The 25,098-nt window shown below is 45.5% G+C and overlaps 1 protein-coding gene across 1 annotated transcript; it reads right to left on the minus strand.

Moving 5' to 3' along the window:
* Window positions 1-92: 92 nt before the first annotated feature.
* Window positions 93-20,514, minus strand: LOC140737412 (gap junction delta-2 protein-like). Its single transcript, XM_073063901.1, has 2 exons — window positions 20,425-20,514; window positions 93-1,472 (listed from the first exon to the last, which is right to left on the minus strand). The coding sequence occupies exons 1-2, from the start codon at window positions 20,493-20,495 to the stop codon at window positions 620-622; spliced, it is 924 nt and encodes a 307-aa protein (XP_072920002.1). The 5' UTR covers window positions 20,496-20,514; the 3' UTR covers window positions 93-619.
* Between the last annotated feature and the right edge of the window lie 4,584 nt (window positions 20,515-25,098).

Below are 25,098 nucleotides of genomic sequence, written 5' to 3' on the forward strand. Positions count from 1 at the left end.
CCCTGACTGGTAAAACAAACTTGTTACGGAAACAGCAGTGAAGAATCCTTCTACATCTGAATGTGACGGTATTCCCGAGTCTCCACCCGGGACTTGTGTGACTGACAATTGTGAAAACCAAGCTACTGAAACTGAATACCGCCAGAGATGGAAGACACTCATTGCTGCCCTAAATGCCAGTCGCGTAAAAGACAGTAGGTGTTTGGCCCTCTTATTTTACTAGAAAGACATTCTTTGCTAAGCTATAGGGAAATCAAAAAACTTCAGAGGCTAGGAATCTGAAATAAAAATAGAAAATGCTAGAAAAACGTGGCAGGTCAGGCAGCATCTGAGGGGAGAGAAGCAGACAATTCATTGTCAGAACTGGGCAAGAAAGAGATACAAGGAGAGAAGATGGAGGAAGGGTGTGCAGAGCAAAGGAAACGTGTGATAGGATAGGTCAAGATGACTTAATAGGAGCAGTTAGCAACACGTTAAATTCTTTGTTTGTAGAATCAGAATTAGAAACAGGTTTATTATCACCAGCATATGTCATGAAAGCTGCATGCCACAGTTGTGGACTGAACTCAGATCTCTTTCCATAATGTAAAGTATTCGAGCTTAGCTGAGGACATGTTACTTAGACATATGCAGATTCATTGGATTGGGTCCTCCCTTGGCCATTGAAAAATGGGAGGTCCTTCTTCCTAACCTCGACTGCAGATTTTCTCTTGGCTTGCACTCCTTTGATGGCTGCCTTGATCTTCCTCCAGCCCAGGTGGTTGAGCTCAGCCAGGTTGAGAACCACACAGATGCCACTGACCGCAAACATGAAGATCAAGAACACCGTCTTCTCTGTCGGCCTGGACACATAACACTCCACCTCCTTGACGCAAGGGTACCTATCGCACTCAAAGATTGCAGGAACATTAAACCCATAAAGAAAATATTGTCCCACCAAGAAGCCAATCTCCAAAACATTTCTAAAGACCACTTGGATAATATAGAATCTTGATATCCCCTCTTGCCGCTGAACTTTTACGCTTTTGCTACGGATCCATCCTGATGTATTAGGATTTTTTTTATTCTCCAAATAGTCTGATTCCACTGCCTTTCCAGACCTTTCAGTATTCTGCCCCAGAGTCCCATTGATGAGACTGCTTTTTGACTTTTTATTCTCCCTACAGCCTGTGGAGGTTTTGGTGACTTCCCGGTCCAGAGGAGGACCGAGCACAGCGGAGTGTTTGTCCTTCTGTTTGGATGATTGGTGGACCGAATAGGTGATGAAGCAAAGACTCGGCGTGCACACCAGAATGATCTGGAAGACCCAGTACCTGATGTGGGAGATGGGAAATGCCTTATCGTAGCAGGCCTGGTTACAGCCTGGCTGGAGGGTGTTGCACATGAACATGGTCTGCTCGTCCTCATAGACAGTCTCCCCGACAATGGCGACAATCAGAATTCGGAAGATCACAACCACAGTGAGGAGTATCCTGGAGATAAAATGAGAAATTCCTGAAAACAATCGTACAAAAGAATATACAAAAGAACATACAATAAGGGGGGAGCTGTTGTAGTCTGGCGGACTGACCTCTACCTGGCCGAGGCACAGCGACAACTCTCTGATACTTCCTCTTATTTACCCCTTGATCATGACCCCACTAAGGAGCACCAGGCCACTGTCTCCTATACCATCACCAACCTTATCAGCTCTGGGGATCTCCCATCCACTGCCACCAACCTCATAGTTCCCACACCCCGCACTTCCCGTTTCTACCTCCTACCCAAGATCCACAAACCTGCCTGACCAGGTAGACCCACTGTCTCAGCTTGCTCCTGCCCCACTGAACTCATTTCTACATACCTTGACACTGTTTTATCCCCCCTTGTTCAATCCCTTCCCACCTATGTTCGTGACACTTCTCACGCTTTGAATTTTTTCAATGATTTTAAGTTCCCTGGCCCCCACTGCCTTATTTTCACCATGGACATCCAGTCCCAAAATACCTCCATCCCCCACCAGGAAGGTCTCAAAGCTCTCTGCTTCTTTTTGGATTCCAGACCTAACCAATTCCCCTCTACCACCACTCTCCTCCGTCTACCAGAATTAGTTCTTACTCTCAATAGTTTCTCCTTTGGTTCCTCCCACTTCCTCCAAACCAAAGGTGTAGCCATGGGTCCCAGTTATGCCTGCCTTTTTGTTGGCTTTGTGGAACAGTCCATGTTCCAAGCCGATACGGGTATCTGTCCCCCTCTTTTCCTTCGCTACATCGACAACTGCATTGGCGCTGCCTCCTGCACGCATGCTGAGCTCGTTGACTTATTAACTTTGCCTCCAACTTTCACCCTGCCCTCAAATTTACCTGGTCTATTTCTGACACCTCCCTCCCCTTTCTTGATCTTTCTGTCTCCATCTCTGGAGTCGGCCTATCTACTGGTATCTACTATAAGCCTACAGACTCTCACAGCTACTTGGACTATTCCTCTTCCCACTCTGTCTTTTGCAAAAATGCTATCCCCTTCTCACAATTCCTCCGTCTCCGCCGCATCTGCTCTCAGGATGAGGCTTTTCATTCCAGGACGAAGGAGATGTCTTCCTTTTTTAAACAAAGGGGCTTCCCTTCCACCATCAACTCTGCTCTCAAACGCATCTCTCCCATTTCCCGCACATCTGCCCTCACCCCATCCGCCCGCCACCCCACTCGTGATAGAGTTCCCCTTGTCCTCATCTACCACCCCACCAGCCTCCGGATCCAACATATAATTCTCCGTAACTTCCGCCAACTCCAATGGGATCTGACTACCAAGCACATCTTTCCCTCCCCACCTTTCTGCTATCCATAGAGATCGCTCCCTACGCGACTCCCTTGTCCATTCATTCCCCCCCCCCCCCCACCATCCCTTCCCACCGATCTCCCTCCTGGCACTTATCCTTGCAAGCAGAACAAGTGCTACACCTGCCCTTACACTTCCTCCCTCACCACCATTCAGGGCCCCAGACAGTCCCTCCAGGTGAGGCGACACTTCACCTGTGAGTCGGCTGGTGTGGTATACTGCGTCTGGTGCTCCCGGTGTGGCCTTTTATATATTGGTGAGACCCGACGCAGACTGGGAGACCGTTTCGCTGAACACCTACGCTCGGTCCGCCAGAGAAAGCAGGATCTCCCAGTGGCCACACATTTTAATTCCACGTCCCATTCCCATTCTGATATGTCTATCCATGGCCTCCTCTACTGTCAAGATGAAGCCACACTCAGGTTGGAGGAACAACACCTTATATACTGGCTGGGTAGCCTCCAACCTGATGGCATGAACATTGACTTCTCTAACTTCCGTTAATGCCCGTCCTCCCCTTCTTACCCCATCCCTGACATATTTAGTTGTTTGGTTTTTTACTCTCTGTCCATCTCTCTGCCTGTTCTCCATCTCCCTCTGGTGCTCCCCTCCCCCTTTCTTTCTCCCTAGGCCACCCGTCCCATGATCCTTTCCCTTCTCTAGCTCTGTATCCCTTTTACCAATCACCTTTCCAGCTCTCAGCTTCACCCCACCCCCTCCGGTCTTCTCCTATCATTTCGCATTTCCCCCTCCCCCTCCTACTTTCAAATCTCTTACTATCTTTCCTTTCAGTTAGTCCTGACGAAGCGTCTCGGCCCGAAACGTTGACAGTGCTTCTTCCTATAGATGCTGCCTGGCCTGCTGCGTTCCACCAGCATTTTGTGTATGTTGTACAAAAGAATGATTGCCTACTGCCAGGATGAGGCCACACTCAAGTTGGAGGAGCAACACCTTGTATTCTGTCTGGGTATCCTCCAACCTGAAGGCATGAACATCAATTTCTCCCCCTCCTCTCCTTCACCCTCCCCAATTCCTGTTTAGCTCACTCACTTTATCGCCTCACCTGCCGTAGCATCCCTGTAGTGGTCCTCCCCTCCTTTTCTTCCATAGTCTTCTGTCCTCTCCTATCAGATTTTCGCTTCCAGCCCATTACCTCTTTCACCAATCAACTTCCCAGCTCTTAACCACCCCTCCCCTCTCTCTTGGTTTCACCTATCACCTGCCTCGTTGTACTTCTTCCTTCTCTACCCCCACCCTCTTACTCTGACTCCTCTCCTTCCTTTCCCATCCTGATGAAGGGTCTTGGCCTGAACTTTGATTCTTTGCTCTTTTCTGTAGATGCTGCCTGACCTGCTGAGTTCCTCCAGCATTTTGTGTGAGTTGCTTTGGATTTCCAGCATCTGCAGATTTTCTCAAGTTTACTAAAGAAAAGAGTTTGTTTTCTTCGACAAAATGCCCCTTAGAACTTTGTGGCTAACAAAATTCTTTTTAAGTGTAGATCTTGGGACATCAAGTTCTACAACACTGACTTTCTGGTCCTTGCTATCCAAGTTGCTTACCTGAGCCTGTGTTTGGCCCAAATCCCTCTAAACCTTTTAATGCCATTTACTACCTCTGCTGAAGGGGCTTGTCGTGTCCATTCCGGGGCAGCTCATTCACCTTTGGTCCTCACTGGACACTCAGCTCTCACCTGTGGCTCCAAGCAGCCGCTTGCATGCCACCACAGGCATACCACTGTCCCCCCCCACCCCCCGTCAGTACACCACTTCGACAAGCGGGCTAAACCATGCAGGCCTCGTACTCCAGAGAGAAAGGGATATGTCTGCTGTAGCCTGTGAAGTCAGCTCTAGTGGGCTGGGCTGATGAGATCTACAGTGAGATCCAACGGCCAGGAAGGTTCTGCAACACTCCTTGGAGAGCTTAATGATCATTCACTGCAACCAAGGAAGACACCAGCTGGTGATGCGTGTTTGTACCACTGGACCTGGACTTCTGAGGTCGAGAGAGTGGAACTGTCCCAGTGCGACTGCTTTTCCACTTTAAAGGCTCTCCGCACAAGGTTCCTGTTAATGTCAGATATGATGGACAACCAATCATCATTGCCTTTTAAATATTGTAATTGTACCTGCTTCTACAACCTCTTCTGGTATATATACACCACCCTTTGTTTGAAGAGGCATTCCTTTCAGATTTCACATTTGAACTCTGCCCTGTAAGCTTGGACTAACCTATCCTGGGATAAACCCCTTGGCTATTCACCTTATCATTGCCCCTCATGGTTTTATGAACCTCTGCAATCTCTCCCCTCAGCCTCTTGCTCCAGGGAAAACAGTCCCAGCTTGTCCAGTCTCTCCTTATAACCCAAGCAATATCCTCAAAAGGACAGCATGGTAGCATAATGGTTAGCACGATGCTCTACAGTACCAGTGACCCGCGTTCAATTCCTGCCGCTGCCTATAAGGAGTTTGTACGTTCTCCCCATGACTGTGTGGATTTCTTCCGGGAGCTCCGGTTTCTTCCCACAACTCAAAGACATACAGGTTCATAGGTTAATTGGTCATTATGAATTGTCCTGTGGTTAGGCTAGGGTTGAATCAGGAGTCGCTGGGCTTGTTGGGCCGGAAAGGCCTACTCCTCACTGTATCTCAACCAATAAATAAATAAAGTTGGGTTTTTTGCACCTTCTCAAGTTTAATGACATCCTTCATGAACTTCATGCAGTACTTGGAATGTAGCCTTACCAGTGTTTTGTACGGCTGTAACATGATCTCCCAACTCCTGCGCTCACTATTCTGACCGATGAAGTCAAGTGTATCAAGTGCTGAAGGAACTCAGCAAGTCAGACCCAAAACATCTATTGAGGGGAATAAACAATTGATTGTACAGGCCAAGGTCTTTCTCAGGACTGGAAATAAAGGGAAAAGAAAGAAAGAAGTACAAGGTAGTAGGTGGTAGGTGAAACCGGCAGAGGTGGAGGGGTAAAGTAAAGAGCTGAGAAGTCGATTGGTGAAAGAGGTAAAGGGCTGGAGAAGGGCGTATTTGATGGGAGAAGACAGAAGGTTTTGGAGATGCCCCCCTTCTTTTTCACCATTCCTCATTCCTCTTTCCCTCTCTAATGTTATCTCCTTACCTGCCCATCACTTCTCTCTGGTGATGTTTTTCTTTGGACTGGTTCCATGTTTTTAGTGGCTCTCTGCAGCAAGATGAATCTCAGGGTTGCATACTTCTTACATACTTTGATTAAAAAATGTGCTCTGACTTAGAATCTTTGTGAGAGAGAAGTGGGGGAGAATATGCTGAAAGCTTTGTCATGAAGCTCAATTTTACAGAGGGTCTTTAACAACGGACAAGGGAGATCAAGTTTAAAGTAAAGTTATTATCAAAGTACTTATATGTCACCATACTCAACCCTGAGATTCATTTTCTTGTGGGCATACTCAATAAGATCTATAGAATAATAACCATAACAGAATCAATGAAAGACCACCCAACCAGGGTGTTCAATCAGAGTGCAGAAGACAACAATCTGTGCAAATATAAAAAGAAAGAAAGAATAATAATAAATAAATAAGCAATAAGTATTGAGAACTTGAGACGAAAAGTCCTTGAAAATGAGTCCATAGGTTATGGGAACATTTCAAAGATGGGGCGAGTGAAGTTATTCTCTTTGGTTCAAGAGCCTGATAGTTGAGGGGTAGTAACTGTTCCCGAACCTGGTGATGTGGGTCCTGAGACTCCTGTACCTTCTCCCTGATGGCGGCAATGAGAAGAGAGCATGGCCTGGGTGGTGGGCTGTTCCTAGTGATGGATGCTGCTTTCCTGTGACAACGCTTTGTCAAGTATAGCTGAAGTTCAAAGTAAATTTATTATCAAAGTAATAACAAGAAACAACAAAATCAAGCAAAATAATGATAAACAAGCAATAACTATTGATCACATGAGATGAAGAGTCCTTGAAAGTGACTCCATTGGTTGTGGGAACATTTCATTGATGGGGCAAGTGAAGTTATCCCCTTTGGTTTAAGAGCCTGATGGTTGAGGATAATTGCTGTTCCTGAACATGAATTCCAGGGTTTAGGATCCGAAGTAATGGTTGCCAATGTTGGAGAAATTATATCAAGAAAGTGCAAGACCCAGAGATCGAGGAACAGAGAAATATCGGAGCAATTCCAGCAATAAAGTCCACAGATAGATGAGAATTTTAGAACAGTGTGTTGAATAATATCCAAGTAACATCTTGTAATTCACTCATCCGGGAAAATAGCTTCTGTGCTTTGACCTTGAATCAGTGAACCACGCGGCTCACCTCTGCCCATTTCCTTTGTTTCATGAGCACCATGTGTTCAAAGCTCCACAGTTCCAGATTACTGTTTGAGTCGAATGCTGTAACTGCATCACATCATGTTCTGCAGGTGGCCTTGCGTTATACATCATTGTTCATTGAAATGCTGCCAGATGATCCTCAGCGTAGCTTCCCTCTGTCAGAATGTCATGAATTCGTCCATCTTCATGAGCAGGAGAAAACTGGAAAGGTCTTCAGTGGGATACTGAGGGAGTTCCACACTGCCAATGATGCCATCATCTTTCTCATGAGATAGCAATGGTTCAATTTAACATCAGAGAATGTATACAGTATACAACATGAAATTCTTACTCTTCACAGCCATCCATAAAATAGAAGAAAACTCCAAAGAATGAATGATTGAAACCCAAAGACCCCTCTCCCCTTCTTGGGCACAAGCAGCAGCAAGACGATCAACCCTCTCCCTACTTGCTCCAGCAGAAGCACCGACCCTTTGCAGCAAATTCCCCAGAGACCTTGATCAGAATCCATCAAAACTACAGTTCCATCCCAAAACTTCAGTATATCAGTCAGGCTCTCTCTCTTTCTCAACAACAAGGAAGAGAGAGGTTGCTCTTGCAAGGCTCTGTCTGCTCCAAAACAGGCACCATTTTTAGAATTAAAGCAGTGAGTTCTTCTCAATGTTCAGATCTAAGTTTATCCCTCAATTAATGGCACCAAATGAAAGACTATTAGCATCATAGCCGTCGTTGTTTTTGGCCAATTTTTCTACAAAAGTGGTTTGACATTGCCTTCTTCTGGTGTTTACATGACAGGTGACTCCACCCCTCCAGCCACTATTAATACCAGAATGTAATTTGCACCGGCTACTCATACGACCATCCACCACTTGCTCCCATGGCTTCACGTGACCCTGATCGGGAGCGGGGGCGCGAGGCAGTTGGCTAAGCAGGTGCTGCACCTTGCCCAAGGGTGACCTTACACCTCCCTTGGTAGAGATGTATCTCTGCCCTGTCACCCCTTAACATACACAAGATTGTCACAGCTGAGGGGTGGGGGTGAGGGGGTTAGTACAAATAAGCTCCCAGTGGTGTGGTGCACCCCAAATAGTCTCTGACAATCAAGTCCAGCTCCTGGCCTTTACAGTTGACTTAGCTACTTGGCCCAGCAGAACTGTTTCTACTGACAGGAGAAGGGGCAAAGGCAGATTACTGGCGCCTTAAAACTAGTCACTTCGGGCAGCTCTTTCTCAAACCTCCACTAGCTTGTGGCTATACCCACTCATGGGGAAGGCTTTGGAAGTAAACCCAGAACAAAACTCCAGGGCTGTCATTCCTTTGGATTCCTCAGTTGTGTGGAGAGGGGATCTTGCTATATGGGAACAACTTGCTCTCCCTATTGTACTCCCTGGCTTGAGTCTAGATAGAATGTAACGTCCATAGTTGAATTCAACCAACAGAGAGCCTCACAACACATGACTGAGGAGCTCAGCAGGTCAGGTGATTGGTGGAAGAGTGATAGGAGAGGAGAGTGGGCCATGTGATAAAGGGAAAGAGGAGAGACGTCAAAGCAAAGTGACAGCAGGTGAGGAGAAGAGAGGGGGTGAGAAGGGAGCTAGATTTGGGAAAGGGAAAGGGGGAGAAATTACCGGAATTTGGAAAAATTGATTTTCATGACATCAAGTTGAAGGCTACCCAGACGGAATATGGCATGTTGCTCCTCCAACCTGAGAGTGGCCACATCAAGATTGTAGAGGAGGCCATGGACTGACATTTCAGAAAGCAGAAGGGGAGTGGAATTAGAATGATTGGAACCCAACTTGCCATCGATACATTGCTGTTCGTGGGATCCTGTATTGCTCATGTTGTTTACCAAGAGTAACTACACTCTATTGACCATAACCCTCTTTGGGATGCTCTGATGTATGAATCTACATGCCTGAGATGCTGCTGCAAATACTTTCTTGGACCTGTACCTCGCTGTCCTTGATGATAAACTCAACTTGATGTGAATTTATTGCAAAAGGTACTACAGAAATACGAGATATCTCATTCTCTGTAGTATAGATAAGGAAAGGATTAAATTTGATTCCTCTTTGGTGTACTGTATGCTAAAAAGTTTAACACAAAATGGAAGTTTGTAAGACAAAATGGTGTTAGTCCAGGATGTGGGAATACTTGAGAAAATGCAAGGGAACCAATCCAGAGCCAAGTTTTGAGAACTTAGTGTGAGTACTGGAATTCAGTCTTGAGAGTAGGTAATGGTAACAATCTGTTTTTAGAGCAGCTTGTACTTGAGCCTACTCGGGGAAAGGCTGTCTTAGATTGGGTGTCGTGTAATCATCTAGATCTTATTAGGGAGCTTAATGTAAAGGAACTCTTAGGAGGCAGTGATCATAACATGATTGAATTTACACTGCAGTTTGAGAGGGAGATGTATCAGTATCGCAATGGAATAAAGGAAATTTCTACCTAAAGGGAACTGAGTGTGTATTTTGCATCAGTCTTCACAGTGGAAGACATCTGCAGAATACCACACATTCAACAGTGTCAGGGAAGTGAAGTATGTGCAGTGAAAATTATGACTGAGAAGGTGCTCAGGAAGCTTAATGGTCTGAGGGTGGATAAATCTTCTGGACCTGATGGAATACACCCTCAGGTTCTGAAGGAAGTAGCTGTAGAGATTGCAGAAGCATTAACAATGATCTTTCAATAACTGATAGATTCTGGCATTGTACCGGATTACTGGAAAATTACAAATGTTGCTCCACTATTTATGAAGGGTGGGAGGCAGCAGAAAGGAAACTATAGACCTGTTAGCATGACATCAGTGGTTGGGAAGTTGTTGGAATTGATTGTTAGAGATGAGATTATGGAATACCTGGAGGCACATGACAAGGTAGGCCAAAGCCAGCATGGTTTCCTGAAAGAAAAATCCTGCCTGACAAACTTACTGAAATTTTTTGAGGAAATTACAAAGGAGATGCAGTAGATGTGGTGTACTTGAATTTTCAGAGGGCCTTTGACAAGGTGCCACATATAAGGCTGCTTAGCAATATAAGAGCCCATGAAATTACAGGGAAGTTACTAGCACGGGTGGAGCATTGGCTGATCAGCAGAAAACAGAGAGTGGGAATAAAGGGATCCTATTCTGGCTGGCTGCCGGTTACCAGTGGAGTTCCACAGGGGTCGGTGTTCGGACTGCTGCTTTTGACAATGTATGTTAATGATTTGGACTAAATTTGTGGCTAAATTTGCTGATGATATAAAGATAGTTAGAGGAGCGGGTAGTGTTGAGGAAACAGAGGGCCTGCAGAGACACTTAGATAGTTTAGCAGAATGGGCAAAGAAGTGGCAAATGAAATACAATGTTGGAAAGTGTATGGTCATGCACTTTGGTGGAAGAAATAAATCGGCAGACTATTAGTTAGATGGGGAGAGAATTCAAAATGCAGAAATGCAAAGGGACTTGGGAGTCCTTGTGCAAGATGCCCTAAATGTTAACACTCCGGGTTGAGTCGGTGGTGAAGAAGGCAAATGCAATGTTGGCATTCATTTCTAGAGGTATAGAATATGACAGCAGGGATGTGATGTTGAGGCTCGATAAGGCACTCGTGAGACCACACTTGGAGTATTGGGTGCAGTTTCTGGCTCCTTATTATAGAATGGATATACTGACATTGGAGAGGGTTCAGAAAAGATTCACAAGAATGATTCCAGGAATGAGAGGGTTACCATATGAGGAACATCTGGTAGCTCTTGGGCTGTATTCCCTGGAGTTCAGGAGAATGAGGGGGGAATCTCATAGAAACATTCCGAATGTTAAAAGGCCTGAACAGATTAGATATGGGAAAGTTACTTCCCATGGTAGGGGAGTCTAGGACAAGAGGGCACGACTTCAGGATTGAAGGACATCCATTTAGAACAGAGATGTGGAGAAATTACTTCAGTCAGAGGGTGGTAAATCTGTGGAATTTGTTGCCACGAGTGTCTGTGGAAGCCAAGTCATTGAGTGCATTTAAGGCGATAGCTAGGTTCTTGATTAGCATCAAAGAGTACAGGGAGAAGGCAAGGGAGTGGGGATGACTGGAAGAATTGGATCAGCCCATGATTGAGTGGCGGAGCAGACTCGATGGGCTGAAGGGTTCCTATATCTTATGGTCTTATAGTGCTGAGGAAGCAATGCGGTTGCAGCAGAACTTAGACAGATTGGAAGAATGGGCAAAAGAAGTGGGATATGGAATGAGGTGTTGGGAAATGTATGATTATGCATTTTGGTAAAAGGAACAATAGTGCGCACTGTTATCTAAATGGGAGCAGGTTCAAACATCAGAGGGACTTAGGAGTCCTCGTGCAAGACTCCCAGAAGATTAATTTACAGGTTGAGTCTGTGGTAAAGAAGGCAAGTGCAATGTTGACATTTATTTCAAGGGGATGGAACATAAAAGCAAGGAGATAATGCTGAGTTTTTATAAGACACTAGTCAGGCTGCACTTGGAGTATTGTAAACGTTTTGGGCTCCTTATCTCAGAAAAGATGTGTTGTCATTGGAGAGAGTCCAGAGGAGGTTCTCAAGGATTATTCTGGGAATGAAGGAGTTAATATAAGAGGAGTGTTTGGAGCTTTGGACCTGTACTCACTGGAATTTCGAAGAATATGGGGGGATCTCATTGAAATCTACCGAATGTTGAAAGGACCAGCCAGGGTGGATTTGGAGAGGATGATTCCTATGGTGGGGGTATCCAGAACTAGAGGGCACAGCCTCAAAAGTGAGGGGCAACCTTTTTGAACAGAGGTAAGAAGGAAATTTTTTAGCCAGAGAGATGTGAATATGTGGAATGCTCTGCCACAGACTAAGGTGGAGGCCAAGTCCGTGGATATATTTAAGGCAGAAGTTGATCATTTTCTGATTGGTCAGAGCATGAAAGGATATGGTGAGAAGGCAGGTGTATGGATTTGAGTTGGATCCGGGATCAGTCATGATGAAATGGCAGAGCAGACCTGATGGGCTGAATGGCCTAATTTTGCTCCTTTGTCTTATGGTCCGTATGTTTGTCTGGGCAAGTACAGTATTAAAGAAAAGAAAGGGTTGCCAATCTGGCGTCCATGGACTCCTTCCTTAATGGTAGGTGTCCATGCATAAAAAAAGGGCAAATTTCTTTGTGCAAGGCGAATCTCTTAGGCGAGAGAGACAGGGAGGGGAGAGAGGAGAAGGGAGAAAGAGAGAAAGAGGGAGAGGGAAGGAGAAAGTGAGGAAGGGAGAGAGAGTGGGAGGGGTAAGGAGAAAGAAAGAGAGGGAGAAGGAAGGAGAGGGAGGGGGAAAGAGAGAGGGGGAAGGGAAGGAGAGAAAGAGAGGGAGAAGAAAGGAAAGTGTGAGAAAGGGAGAGAGAGTGAGGGAGGGGATGGAGGGGGAAGAGAGAGATGAGGGAGAGAGACAGAGTGAGAGAGAGAAAGAGAGAGACTGACTCTAGAGAGGCTGTCAGACACTTGCCATTCCCTCCGGAAATAGAATGTGTAGCAAGGCACAGTGATGGGTTGATAATTATTATTTTGGCTCTTTTACTGGTAATTATAGACCAGTGAGCCTTACGTCTGTGGTGGGAAAGCTGTTGGAAAAGATTTTTAGAGATAGGATCTATGGGCATTTAGAGAATCATGGTCTGATCAGGGACAGTCAACATGGCTTTGTGAAGGGCAGATCGTGTCTAACAAGCCTGATGAGGTGAGGAGGTGACCAGGCATATAGATGAGGGTAGTGCAGTGGATGTGATCTACATGGATTTTAGTCAGGCATTTGACAAGGTTCCACACGGTTGGTTTATTCAGAAAGTCAGAAGGCATGGGATCCAGGGAAGTTTGGCCAGGTGGGTTCAGAATTGGCTTGCCTGCAGAAAGCAGAGGGTCATGGTGGAGAGAATACATTCAGATTGGAGGGTTGTGACTAGTGGTGTCCCACAAGAATCTGTTATGGGACCTCTACTTTTCGTGATTTTTATTAACAACCTGGATGTGGGGGTAGAAGGGTGGGTTGGCAAGTTTGCAGACAACACAAAGGTTGGTGGTGTTGTAGATAGTGTAGAGGACTGTTGAAGATTGCAGAGAGACATTGATAGGATGCAGAAGAGGGCTGAAAAGTGGCAGATGGAGTTCAATCCGGAGAAGTGTGAGGTGGTACACTTTGGAAGGACAAACTCCAAGGCAGAGTACAAAGTAAATGGCAGGATACTTGGTAGTGTGGAGGAGCAGAGGGATCTGTGGGTACATGTCCACAGATCCCTGAAAGTTGCCTCACAGGTAGATAGGATAGTTAAGAAAGATTATGGGGTGTTAGCTTTCATAAGTCGAGGGATAGAGTTTAAGAGAGGCGATGTAATGATGCGGTTCTATAAAACTCTGGTTAGGCCACACTGGGAGTACTGTGTCCAGTTCTGGATGCCTCACACTATAGGAAGGATGTGGAAGCATTGGAAAGGGTACAGAGGAGATTTACCAGGATGCTGCCTGGTTTAGAGAGTATGGATTATGATCAGAAATTAAGAGAGCTAGGGCTTTACTCTTTGGAGAGAAGGAGGATGAGAGGAGACATGATAGAGGAATACAAGATATTAAGAGGAATAGACAGAGTGGACAGCCAGCGCCTTTTCCCCAGGGCACCACTGCTCAATACAAGAGGACATGGCTTTAAGGTAAGGGGTGGGAAGTTCAAGGGGGATATTAGAGGAAGGTTTTTTACTCAGAGAGTGGTTGGTGCGTGGAATGCACTGCCTGAGTCAGTGGTGGAGGCAGATACACTAGTGAAATTTAAGAGACAACTAGACAGGTATATGGAGGAATTTAAGGTGGGGGGGGGTTATATGGGAGGCAGGGTTTAAGGGTTGGCACAACATTGTGGGGCGAAGGGTCTGTAATGTGCTGTACTATTCTATGTTCTATGTTTTACTACTTCATTAACCATTCCTTTCTGTATTTTATTCTGAATAATCATATGAACTATTAAAGTAATTTCTTATAACATTTACCACATGTACAGTGCCTCCTTTGTATATGCTTGTTGCTGATGAATTAGAAAAGAACAAGGAATGAATGTAACAATATCTTTGTTATAGTACAGCATGCAATGTAAGAGTGGAGTAATTTGACATATTATGGTACATTCTTTGTTTGTGACCAGGATATGAATTGAGGAGTGATTGCACAAATTGAAACTTTAGAGTTTAACTGAAAATTTAATGGCAGAAGTGAAATTTCCCAGTGGCCAAACATTTCAATCCCGATTCCCATTCCTGTTCCAAAATGTCAGTCCATGGCCTCCTTTTGTGCCACAATGAGGCTGCCCTTAGGGTGAGGAAGCAACACCTTAAATTCCATCTGGGTAGCTTCCAACCTGATGGCATGGATATCAATTCCTACTTCCAGTTCAAAAAAACTACCCTCCCACTCCCCTTTTCTTCTATTCCCCACTGGCCTCTTATATCTTCTCACTTGCCTATCACCTCCCCCCGGTGCCCCTCCTTCCCTTTGCCCCAGGTCCAACCTCCTCTCCTATCAGATTCCTTCGTTTCCAGCCCTTTACCTTTCCTACTCACCTGGCTTCACCCATCTCCTTCCAGCTATCCTTCTTCACCTCTACCTACTTTTTATTCTAGCATCTTCCCCTTTCCTTTCTAGTTCTAATGAAAGGTCTTGGCCCAAAATACAACTGTTTATTTAACCAACACACACAAAATGCTGGTGGAACACAGCAGGCCAGGCAGCATCTATAATGAGAAGCACTGTCGATGTTTCGGGCCGAGACCCTTCGTCAGGACTAACTGAAGGGAAAGATACTAAGAAATTTGAAAGTAGTTGGGGGAGGGGGAAATGCGAAATGATAGGAGAAGACTGGAGGGGGTGGGATGAAGCTAAGAGCTGGAAAGGTGATTGGCAAAAGTGATATAGAGCTGGAGAAGGGAAAGGATCATGGGACGGGAGGCCTCGGGAGAAAGAAGGTGGGGGGGGAGCACCAAAGGGAGATGGAGAACCGGCAGAGTGACGGGCAGAGAGAGAGAAAAAAAAACAAACAACTAAATATGTCAGGGATGGGGTAAGAAGGGGAGGAGGGGCATTAAAGGAAGTTAGAGAAGTCAATGTTCATGCCATCAGGTTGGAGGCTACCCAGCCAGTATATAAGGTGTTGTTCCTCCAACCTGAGTGTGGCTTCATCTTGACAGTAGAGGAGGCCATGGATAGACATATCGGAATGGGAATGGGACATGGGATTAAAATGTGTGGTCTTTATATATATTGGCGAGACCTGACGCAGACTGGGAGACTGTTTCGCTGAACACCTATGCTCGGTCCGCCAGAGAAAGCGGGATCTCCCAGTGGCCACACATTTTAATTCCACGTTCCATTCCCATTCCGATAGACTCCAAAAGTCTGGAACCAGAGAACAGTGACTAAATATTTGAAGCAGGATTTCTTGAATGAAATTTGGAATTATGTATTTATGGAGTTAAGTCACAGATCAGTCAAGATCTCAATGATTCTCAAGACAAAAGAAACAGCAGTTGTTGGAATATAGAGCATCAATCAATCAATCAGCATCTGTGGAAGGAAAGGAATTGTCAGCGTTTTGAGTATGATCCTGATGCTGTTGAACCTGCTGAGTTTCTCTGGCAGATTGTTTGCTACAACAGGTTGGAAGTCCTTATTGTTTATTATCAAGTGGATGATAGGGATACAGACCAAACTATGGGAAGACTAGGTTCTGATGAGACCTCATATGGAGGAGGGGAGGAAGCTGTTCTTAAACCATTGAGTGTGTGCCTTCAGGCTCCTGTACCTCTTCCATGAGAAGACTGCATGTCCTGGTTGATGGGGGTCCTTAGCCTTCCACTTTTCTAGAGACATTGGCTTTTGAAGGTGTCCTTGATTCTGGGGAGCCGCCAGCTGAGTTTGCAGCTTTTTCTGATCCTGTGCAGTGGCCCCTCCATACCAGCCGGTGATGCAACCAGCCAGAATGGTCTCCAGGTTCACGTGATGAGGAAATCAAGGATCCAGTTGCAGAGGAAGGTATGGAGGTTTCAGAGCTTGTTGATTCATTCTGAGAGTATAATTGTGTTGAACACTGAGCAGTAATAGGCAAATTGCAGTGGGTCCAGGCCCTTGCTGAGGCAGGAGTTAATTCTGGCCATGACCAACCTCTCAAAGTACTTCTTCACAGCAGATGTGAATGCAACTGGGTGATAGTCCTTGAGGCAGCTCACCCTGTTCTTCTTGGGCACTGGTGTGATTGTCATCCTTTTGAAGTAGGCGGGAACCTTAGATTGCAACAGTGAGAGACTGAAGATGTCCTTGAACAGTCCCACCAGTTGATTGGCACAAGTTTTCAGAGCCTTACCAGGTACACTTTTAGGGCCTGACAACTTGCGAGTGTTCACTCCCTTGAAAGATGTTCTGACATCGGTCTCTGAGACTGAGATCACAGGGTCACCCGATGCCGCAGGGATTCGCACAGTGTAGTTTTGTTCTCCCTTTCAAAATGTGCATAGAAGGCATTGAGCTCTTCTGGGAGGGGAGCATCACAGCCATTTATGTTAGATTTTGCCTTGTAGAAAGTAATGGCCTGCAAATCCTGCCAGAGCTGATGTGCGTCTCTAGCTTCAATCGGAAATGTTTTCTTGCTCTTAAAGTAGCCTTCTGTAGGTCGTACCTGGATGTTTTGTGTAGTTCTTGATCACTGGTCTTGAATTCCATAGATCTAGCCCTCAGCAGACTACAAATATCCTGGTTCATCCACAGCTTTTGCTTTGGGTATATCCTCAAAGGCACACAAGAATCTACACTGGTCTTGATGTAGTTGTTGACAACTGTGGCACATTCACTCAGACTCAGAGATGAATCCCTGAATATTGTCCAGTCAATTGACTCAAAACAGTGGGGGAGTCCAGGACCAGAGGCAGAGCCCAAGAATACAAGGACATCCCTTTAGAAAGGAGATGAGGAGGAATTTCAGCTGTGGAAGCCAAGTCATCAAGTATTTTTAAAGCAGAGGTTGATAAGTTCTTGATTAATAAGGGTGTGGAAATTTATAGGGAGAAGGCAGGACAATGGGATTGAGAGAATAAGTTCGCCATGATGGAATGGCGGAGCAGACTCGATGGGCCACAAAGCCTAATAATTTTGCTCTATGTCTTATGTTCTTATGGACTCTCCCTGACCTTGCCTGTTTAAGTATTTCCTTTTCAGATATTTAATATTTCCCTTTTAAAAGTTAAGTGGTTTCTATTTCTGACACACTTTTACAATCGGTGCCCTAGCAACCTTATAAATAAAATAAATTCCTCTTAGCTCTGTTTTGATGCTAATCTGAACTTCCTCAGTTTCTTGTTACCGCTCCATTAGCGGTGGGAGGGATTCTTCCCATTTATCAGGATCACTTCAAACACCTTTGACAGGTCTCTGAAACATCTGTGTTCCCGTAAAGATAACCTGTAGTTAGAACCATAGAACATACATTTCACTCCATTGTTAAGATAATGGAAAGCTTCAGAATAATCACATAAAAATTTCTTTGTCGGCTTTGGAAAGGTGAAAGATGAAATGTTTGCAGAGGTTCACAAACTAGGGTTCACGGACCCCTTGCTTAATGGTGTTGCTCCACAGCAGAAAAAGGTTGGGAATCCCTGGTTTAAGGGGAACATGAGGGGAAACATCTTCACTCAGAGGGTGGTGAGAGTGTGGGATGAGCTGTCAGTGTAACTAGTGAATGTGATTTCGATTTCACCATTAAAGAGAGGTTTGGATAGGTACGTGGAAGGAAGGGCTATGGAGGGCTATGGTCCTGGTGCAGGTCGATGAGACCGGTCAGTTTAAATAGTTCAGCACAGACTGTATGGGCCAAAGAGCCTGTTTCTGCACTGTAGTTTTCTATGATTCTATAACATCCTTACTAATCAAGGACTTATGAACCTCTGCTTTAAATGTACCCATGACTCAGCCATCACAGATTGTCTTAGCTGACTGGTCAGTCTAGAACATAAGTTCCCACACTGGGGTCCATGGTTCCCCGATTAATGGTATTGGTCCGTGGCATAGAAAAGGTTGTCTTTCAAAAGTTTACCTTCTCCAGTAGAGAAAGCCCATCAGTCCCATTCCTTCATTCGTTCCCCCTGCCCAGAAAACTATTTTCTATCTGATTCCCTCTTGAAAATAAAGTAACTTGCCTATTCCATTTCTGATTGCACCCCTTTGTGGCAAGCTCAGGAATGCCAGTGGAAATAAAAGAGACTGCAGATCCTGGAATCTTGGGGCACACACAGTCTCTCCACTCTCAGACCTGATGCAGAGAGTCTTGGCCCAAAATGTCGACAATCCCACTGATGCTCCTCGGCTGCCGAGTCCTTCCAGCACCTTACGTGTTTCTCAGGAATAATGTTATTAAAACTACCAATGGGGCACATTTCTTTGCCTCTGAGTCAAAATTGTGGATCCAGTTCCCCTCTAGGTGTCTGTGGTGGAAATTACCACAGTGACTGATGGATGGAGGCCTGCACTGTTCAGAGGCTTATCTTTTAGATGGGACTTTAACAAAGACCATTGACTGCCTTCTTTAGCCACCATGGTGCCACTTAACTTCACGGGTCAAGCATCCTGGGCTAATTCTTCACCCAACAACACAGAAGGTAATAGATAATGTGGTCCAGAGCATGGCCGTTATTGAGAGTTTGCTATATGCAAATTGGCTGCCAGATTTCCTACACTACAGCAATGACCATACAAAAATACTTAATTAGCTGTAACATACCTAGGGACATTCTGAAAGGGATGCCAAAAGCACCATAGAAATATACATATTTATTTTATCAAAGGTATCGCTCTCGTTATTATTGACAGTAATTCCAGATAGGGTAAATGCAAGCAGGTTTTTTCCACTAAGGTTCGGTGAGATGACAACTAGACATCTTGGGTTAAGGGTGAAAGGTGAAAAGTTTAGGGGGAACATGAGGGGAAACTTTCACTCAGAGGGTTGTGAGCAAGTGGAACGAGCTGCCAGTGCAAGTGGTGTACACAAGCTTAATTTCAATGTTTAAGAGAAGTTTAGAGAGGTGTTTGGGTGGTAGGGCTATGGTCCTGGTGCAGGTGGATGGGAGTCAGCAGTTCAGTTGGTTTGGTATGGACTAGATGGACTGAAGGGCCTGTTCTGTGCTGCACTTTTCTATGAGTCTATGACTCTATTGCAGAACTCTGGTCTGAATTAATTTTGGTTTCAGATTTACTAGGTTTCTTGTTGCTGGCATTGTAGTTTTATTAGATGGCTCTGGGTCATCAAAAATAAAAAATGCATGCACACACAGACACACACCTAGCAACAAGCACACATACAGACCAGAAGAACAACCAGACAGTCCAACAAACACAAGCATACGTACATAGTCAAACACATCCTCAACACACACACACCCAGAAGCACAATCAGGCCATCAGACACCTACACACACTAACGTAAACACAAATATTAACACAGACACCTCCAAGAGGACCACAACCTTGTCGTACGGCTTGGAGGCTTGCATGGCTCGACCTGGAGAGCTATGTTGGCTAGAGTTTGGGCTTTACGCTTTGGCTCTTGGTGGGGTCACCCATGTCAAACAGGTCAAAGGGTAGCGGCCAGACTATGAGTGGCCCACTGGTCCTCCAGGTTCGGGGGTTCAGCTCAGGGCTAACGACCCTGACCGGTCAAACAAAATTTTTACAAAAACGTCAATGAAGAATCCTTCTACATCGGAGTGTGACGGTATTCCTGAGTCTCCACCCAGGATCTACATGACTGACGGGAGTGAAAACCGAGAGGAAGCTACTGGCATGATGAAGGAAATCCTGAATACCTCCAAGACCAAGGTGCACTGAAGAGGCAGAAATGAGGATCCTGACCCACACCTGGGGCACAATAGAGAAGATGGCCAAGGATAGACGGAGATAGAGGACCTTCATTGCTACCCGAAACAGCAGTATCGTGACTGGCGGTAACTAACTAACTAACATAGACAGGCAAACACTCATGCACAAGCATGTATGTGAACACACACTCACACAAAATATATATAGTGTATTTGCATAAAATGTTAATTGCACATTTTCTAGCAAAAAAAGGAATTAATTTAGAAATCAACACAAAAATATTGAAAAGTTAATTTGTGCCTGTACGTTTTACAAAAGGGCATGGATGCGATTTGCCAGGCAGGGCTGCACTTGCAGAAAGGGCTATCCCACACGGTGGGGACAGGCTTTGCCTGAGAGGCTGCCCACTCACCCCTCCCCTCTTACCTGCCAATCATGGTGGAGTGCTGCTGCACGGCTGCCTCCAGGAGCCGCTCCAGAATGGTCCACTCACCCATGTCCAAAAGTGCTTCAGAATCAAAGGGGAGAATAAAACAAAGGCGTCTGTTCTTCCTCTCGATCCCTTTTCAAGAGGCTGCTGCACAGTTTAAGGGGTGTGGGAGACCTCTCCTTGGTTTTAAACAACCGCTGTCGTTAAGTCACATTCCCTCACTCTCCCGGCGCCGCCTGCAGAGATCCACACATTTGAGAGATTATCACTGGAGTTTCCTTCAATAATCAGGTTCAGAGGCCAACGCAAGAGGGCATTTCAGTTTCGTGCCTTTTTTTAATCTTCCCTTAACTGGATTTCAATTCCCCCAAAGCCAGGAGAGGTCCAACACAGAAGCCGCTCAGCTGTGCTCGTGTTGAAGTGCATTCTGAAATGAGTCTCTCACTAGCAAACTCAAATGAATAAAAACAGCGCCGTGCTAAAGGCTGGGCTTCCATCCATCAGTAATTGTTCCCAAAAAAAGCCCAAAGGCTTGACTTCCTAGTCTAAATTAACACTGATGGCTTCTCTCCCTTAGATTCTGGAGTCATGTGACCCTCTCCTAGAGTAAGATGCCAACAATTTGAAATGACTGTTTTAAAAGGCTTGCATTTGCAATATGTCTATGAAATTGTGAGGGGCACAGATAGGGTGAATGCACGCAGTCTTTTCTCCAGAGCCAAGGAATTAAGAACTGGAGAGCAGAGGTTTATTTAAAGCATGATAACATAGTGGTCAGCACATCACTTTACAGTACCAGTGCCCAGGGTTCAATTCCCACCGCTGCCTGTAAGGAGCTTGTACGTTCTCCCTGTGACTGCGTGGGTCTCCTCCCACCGCCCAAAGACGTACCGCTTGGCAGGTTAATTGGTCATTGTAAATTGTCCCGTGATTAGGCTCAGGTTAAATCAGGGGCTGCTGGGCTGGCACGGCTCGAAGGGCCAGAAGGTCCTATTCCGCATTGTATCTCAATAATAAATAAATGAAGTGGAGCTTGTTTAGTCAGAGGTTACAGGGTGAAGACCAGGAGAATGGGGCTGAGAGGGATAATAGATCAATCATGATGGAGTGGCAAAGCAGACTCCAAAGTCTCACTGAAACCTACTGAATATTGAAAGGCTACGAGAGAGTGGACACGGAGAGCATGTTCCCTATCGTGGAGTAGTTTGGGATCAGAGGGCACCGCCTCAGATTAGAAGGACGTCCCTTTAGAACAGGAGGGCTTCCTGTAGCCAGAGGGGTAAATATTTGAATTCATTGCCACAGGCGGCTGTGGAGGCCAAGTCATTGGGTGTATTTAAAGCAGAAGTTGTGATTATTAGGGGCATCAAAGGTTATGGGGAAGGCAGGGGGGTGGGTTGGGAGGAATGATAAATCAGCTGTGATGGAGCAGACTTGAATGTCCAAGTGGCCTGATTCCACTTCTATATCCTATGGTCTTTAAAGTGAGAGGGGAGAGATTTAGTCAGAACCTGAGGAGGTGTAAAGCATATGGCTTTAGCTCCTAGACGAAATGGCTGAGGCAGGTACATTAACAACATTTAATAGGCACTTAGATGGGTACGTGGACAGGAAAGGTTTACAGCAGGGGTTCCTAACCTGGAGACCTGGACCCCTTTGGGGTCCGTGAACTTAGATGGGAAATGATTTACATCTTCATTTTCACTGATATTTAGCATTTCCTTCAATTATGAATGTAGACAACAAACCACAGTAGTATTAGCTGTCCCTGTAGAAATCACATCACATTACAGTTGTTAAAAATATCAAAATATCACTTATGTCAGGCTCAAGACTACTTTGAAATTACAGTACTTTTGGGCAGTGCCTTGAAAGGGTCCATGGCATGAGAAAGGCTGGGAACCCCTGGTTTTAGGCCAAACATGGGAATCTTGGTCAGCATAGGCGAGTTGGACTGAAGGCCCTGCTTCCAAGCTGTATGAGTCTACAGCACCTCTCACCAATCGGTCAGTGATAGAGGGAAGTCAGCAGACAATTCACACACAGCACACTCCCACACATCACATTCGGCACGCATACACTTAGGATGCTGGAGCCACGTCACCCTGGGAAAAAGTCCCTGGCTATACACAAAATGCTGGAGGAACTCCGCAGGTCAGGCAGCGTCTGTGGAGAGGAATAAACCCTTGATGAGGACTGGAAAGGAAGGGGGTAGAAGCCAGAGTAAGAAGGTGGGGGAGGGAATACATGAAGGTAATGATCTTTCACGAATCACTAGATTTGTAATGGTTCCAGAATACTGGAAAATTGCAACTGTCACTCCAATCTTCAAGAAGAGAGAGAGGCAGAAGAAAGGAAATCATAGGCCAGTTAGTCTGAGCTCAGTGGTTGGGAAGATGTTGGAGAATAGTTCTCAGGGTACTTGAAGGCATATGATAAAATAGACTGTGGTCAGCATGATTTCCTCAAGAGAAAATCTTGCCTGACAGATATGTGGAAATTCTTTCAAGAAGTAACAAGCAGGATAGACAAAAGACAATCGGTGGATGTTGTGTACTTGGATTTTCAGAAGGCCTTTGACAAGGTGCCACACATGCGGCTGCTTAACAAGCTGTGACCCCATGGAATTACAGGAAAGATTCCAGCCTGGATAAAGGAGTGACTGATTGGCAGGAGGCAAAGAGAGGGATTAAAGGGAGTCTTTGCTGACTGGCTGCCAGTGACTAGTCCACAGGGGTCTGAGTTGGGGCCGATTCTTTTTACAATATTTGTCAACGATTAGGACGATGTAATTTCTGGCTTTGTTGCAAAACTTGCAGATGATATGAAGATAGTTGGAGGGGCAGGTAGACTTGAGGAAGTGGAGCAGGACTTAGACAGATTAGGAGAATGTGCAAAGAAGTGGCAGTGTCAGGAAATGTATGGCCACGCGTTTTGATGGAAGAAATGAAATGATTCCCTAAAGGTTAAATTGCAGGGTGAGTTGTTGATAAGGAACGCAATGCAATGTTAGCGTTCATTTTGAGAGGACTAAAATATAAAAGCAAGGAATAATGTTGAGGCTTTATAAGGCACTGATGAGGCCTCACAGAGTATTGTGAGCAGTTTTGGGCCCCTTATCGAAGAAAAGATGTGCTGATACTGGAGAAGGTCCAGAGGAGGTTCACGAAAATGATTCTGGGATTGAAAGGCTTATCATATGAGGAGTGTTTGATGGCTCTGGGCCTGTACACACTGGAGCTTAGGTGAATGAGGGGGGTGGTTTCAATAGAGTGGATGTGGAGAGGATGTTTCTTATGGTGGGGGATTCGAAGACCTGAGGGGACAGCCTCAGAATAGAGGGACGTCTATTTAGAATGGAGATGAGGAGGAATTTCTTTAGCCAGAGAGTGGTGAATCTGTGGAATTTGTTCCCACAGGTGGCTCTGGGGGCCAAGTCATTGGGTATACTTAAGGCACAGGTTGATAGATTCCTGTTTGGTCAGGGTGTGAAGGGTTACGGGGAGAAGGTAGGATTCTGGAAAAATGCATCAGTCATGTTGAAATGGTGGAGCAGACTTGATGGGCTGAATGGCCTAATTCTGCTGCTATATCTTATGGTCTTATGAACAATCAAACACATGAATACATAATAATAAACTGCTGCTGGGAATCCCAGCACAGTGGTCTTCAGGCAACAGTGCTGAGTGTAACAGCAAGATGGTGCATCAGGCAGACTGACACAGGTAAGACTGGAGGCTGCGCGGCTTCACACTCACGCTGAAATCTAGCACACAACTTAACATCTTTGGTGTTAGAAACATGGGATATAAATTGCAAATCAGAGACAAGAGAGCACTCACTGTGTCTCGTTCATTCACTCATTCTGTGCTGTGTCTATGACGTGGCTGATCATGGTCTTTCCACGACCATGATTGTTCTGGAAAGTTCTTCCACAGAAATTCTTCTGGGCAGTGCCTTTACAAGGCAGGTGACCGAGGCCATTATCAATGCTCTTCAGAGATTGCCAGCCTGGCGTCCATGGTCACATAACCAGGACTTGTGATATTACTTACTGAGATTCAGTGTGAAATTGGCCTTTCCAGCCCGTCGAATCGCACTACCCAGCAACCCCCCAATTTAAAGAAATCAGGGAACCCAGAGGAACCCCACGTGGTCACGAGGAGAACGTACAGTCAGCAGCAGGAACTGGGCCTTGGTCATCCGTACAGACTCTTAGTGTGTCTAATGAAATAAATAATATGGGGGAGTGCTGAGACAATACAGATTCACACCAGTTTATCTGATCCTGATGAACTGTTGCCTTTGTCCTCACTCTGATGACCAAGCCTCCTTAAAGAGCAACACACACAGTAGAGGAGGCAATGGACTGACACATGGGAAAAACACGTCAGTCCATGTTAAAGAGCAGGGCCAATTTACTGTTAGAATGTTGCATTCAAGATGGTTTCTCATCTGTAGCAGATACTGGAAAACAAACCAACCCACTGAGAGGCTGCACAAGCAACACACACTAAATGTTGGTGGAACGCAGCAGGCCAGGCAGCATCTATAAGGAGAAGCACTGTCGACGTTTCGGGCCGAGACCCTTCGTCAGGACAGAGGCTGCACAAGAACATTTTGAGTGTAGTCTTAAAAGAACTGTGTCTATTGCTAAAGCTTTGTGTCCT

The sequence above is a fragment of the Hemitrygon akajei genome, chromosome 12 (assembly GCF_048418815.1).
Source record: "Hemitrygon akajei chromosome 12, sHemAka1.3, whole genome shotgun sequence".
Taxonomy (NCBI): domain Eukaryota; kingdom Metazoa; phylum Chordata; class Chondrichthyes; order Myliobatiformes; family Dasyatidae; genus Hemitrygon; species Hemitrygon akajei.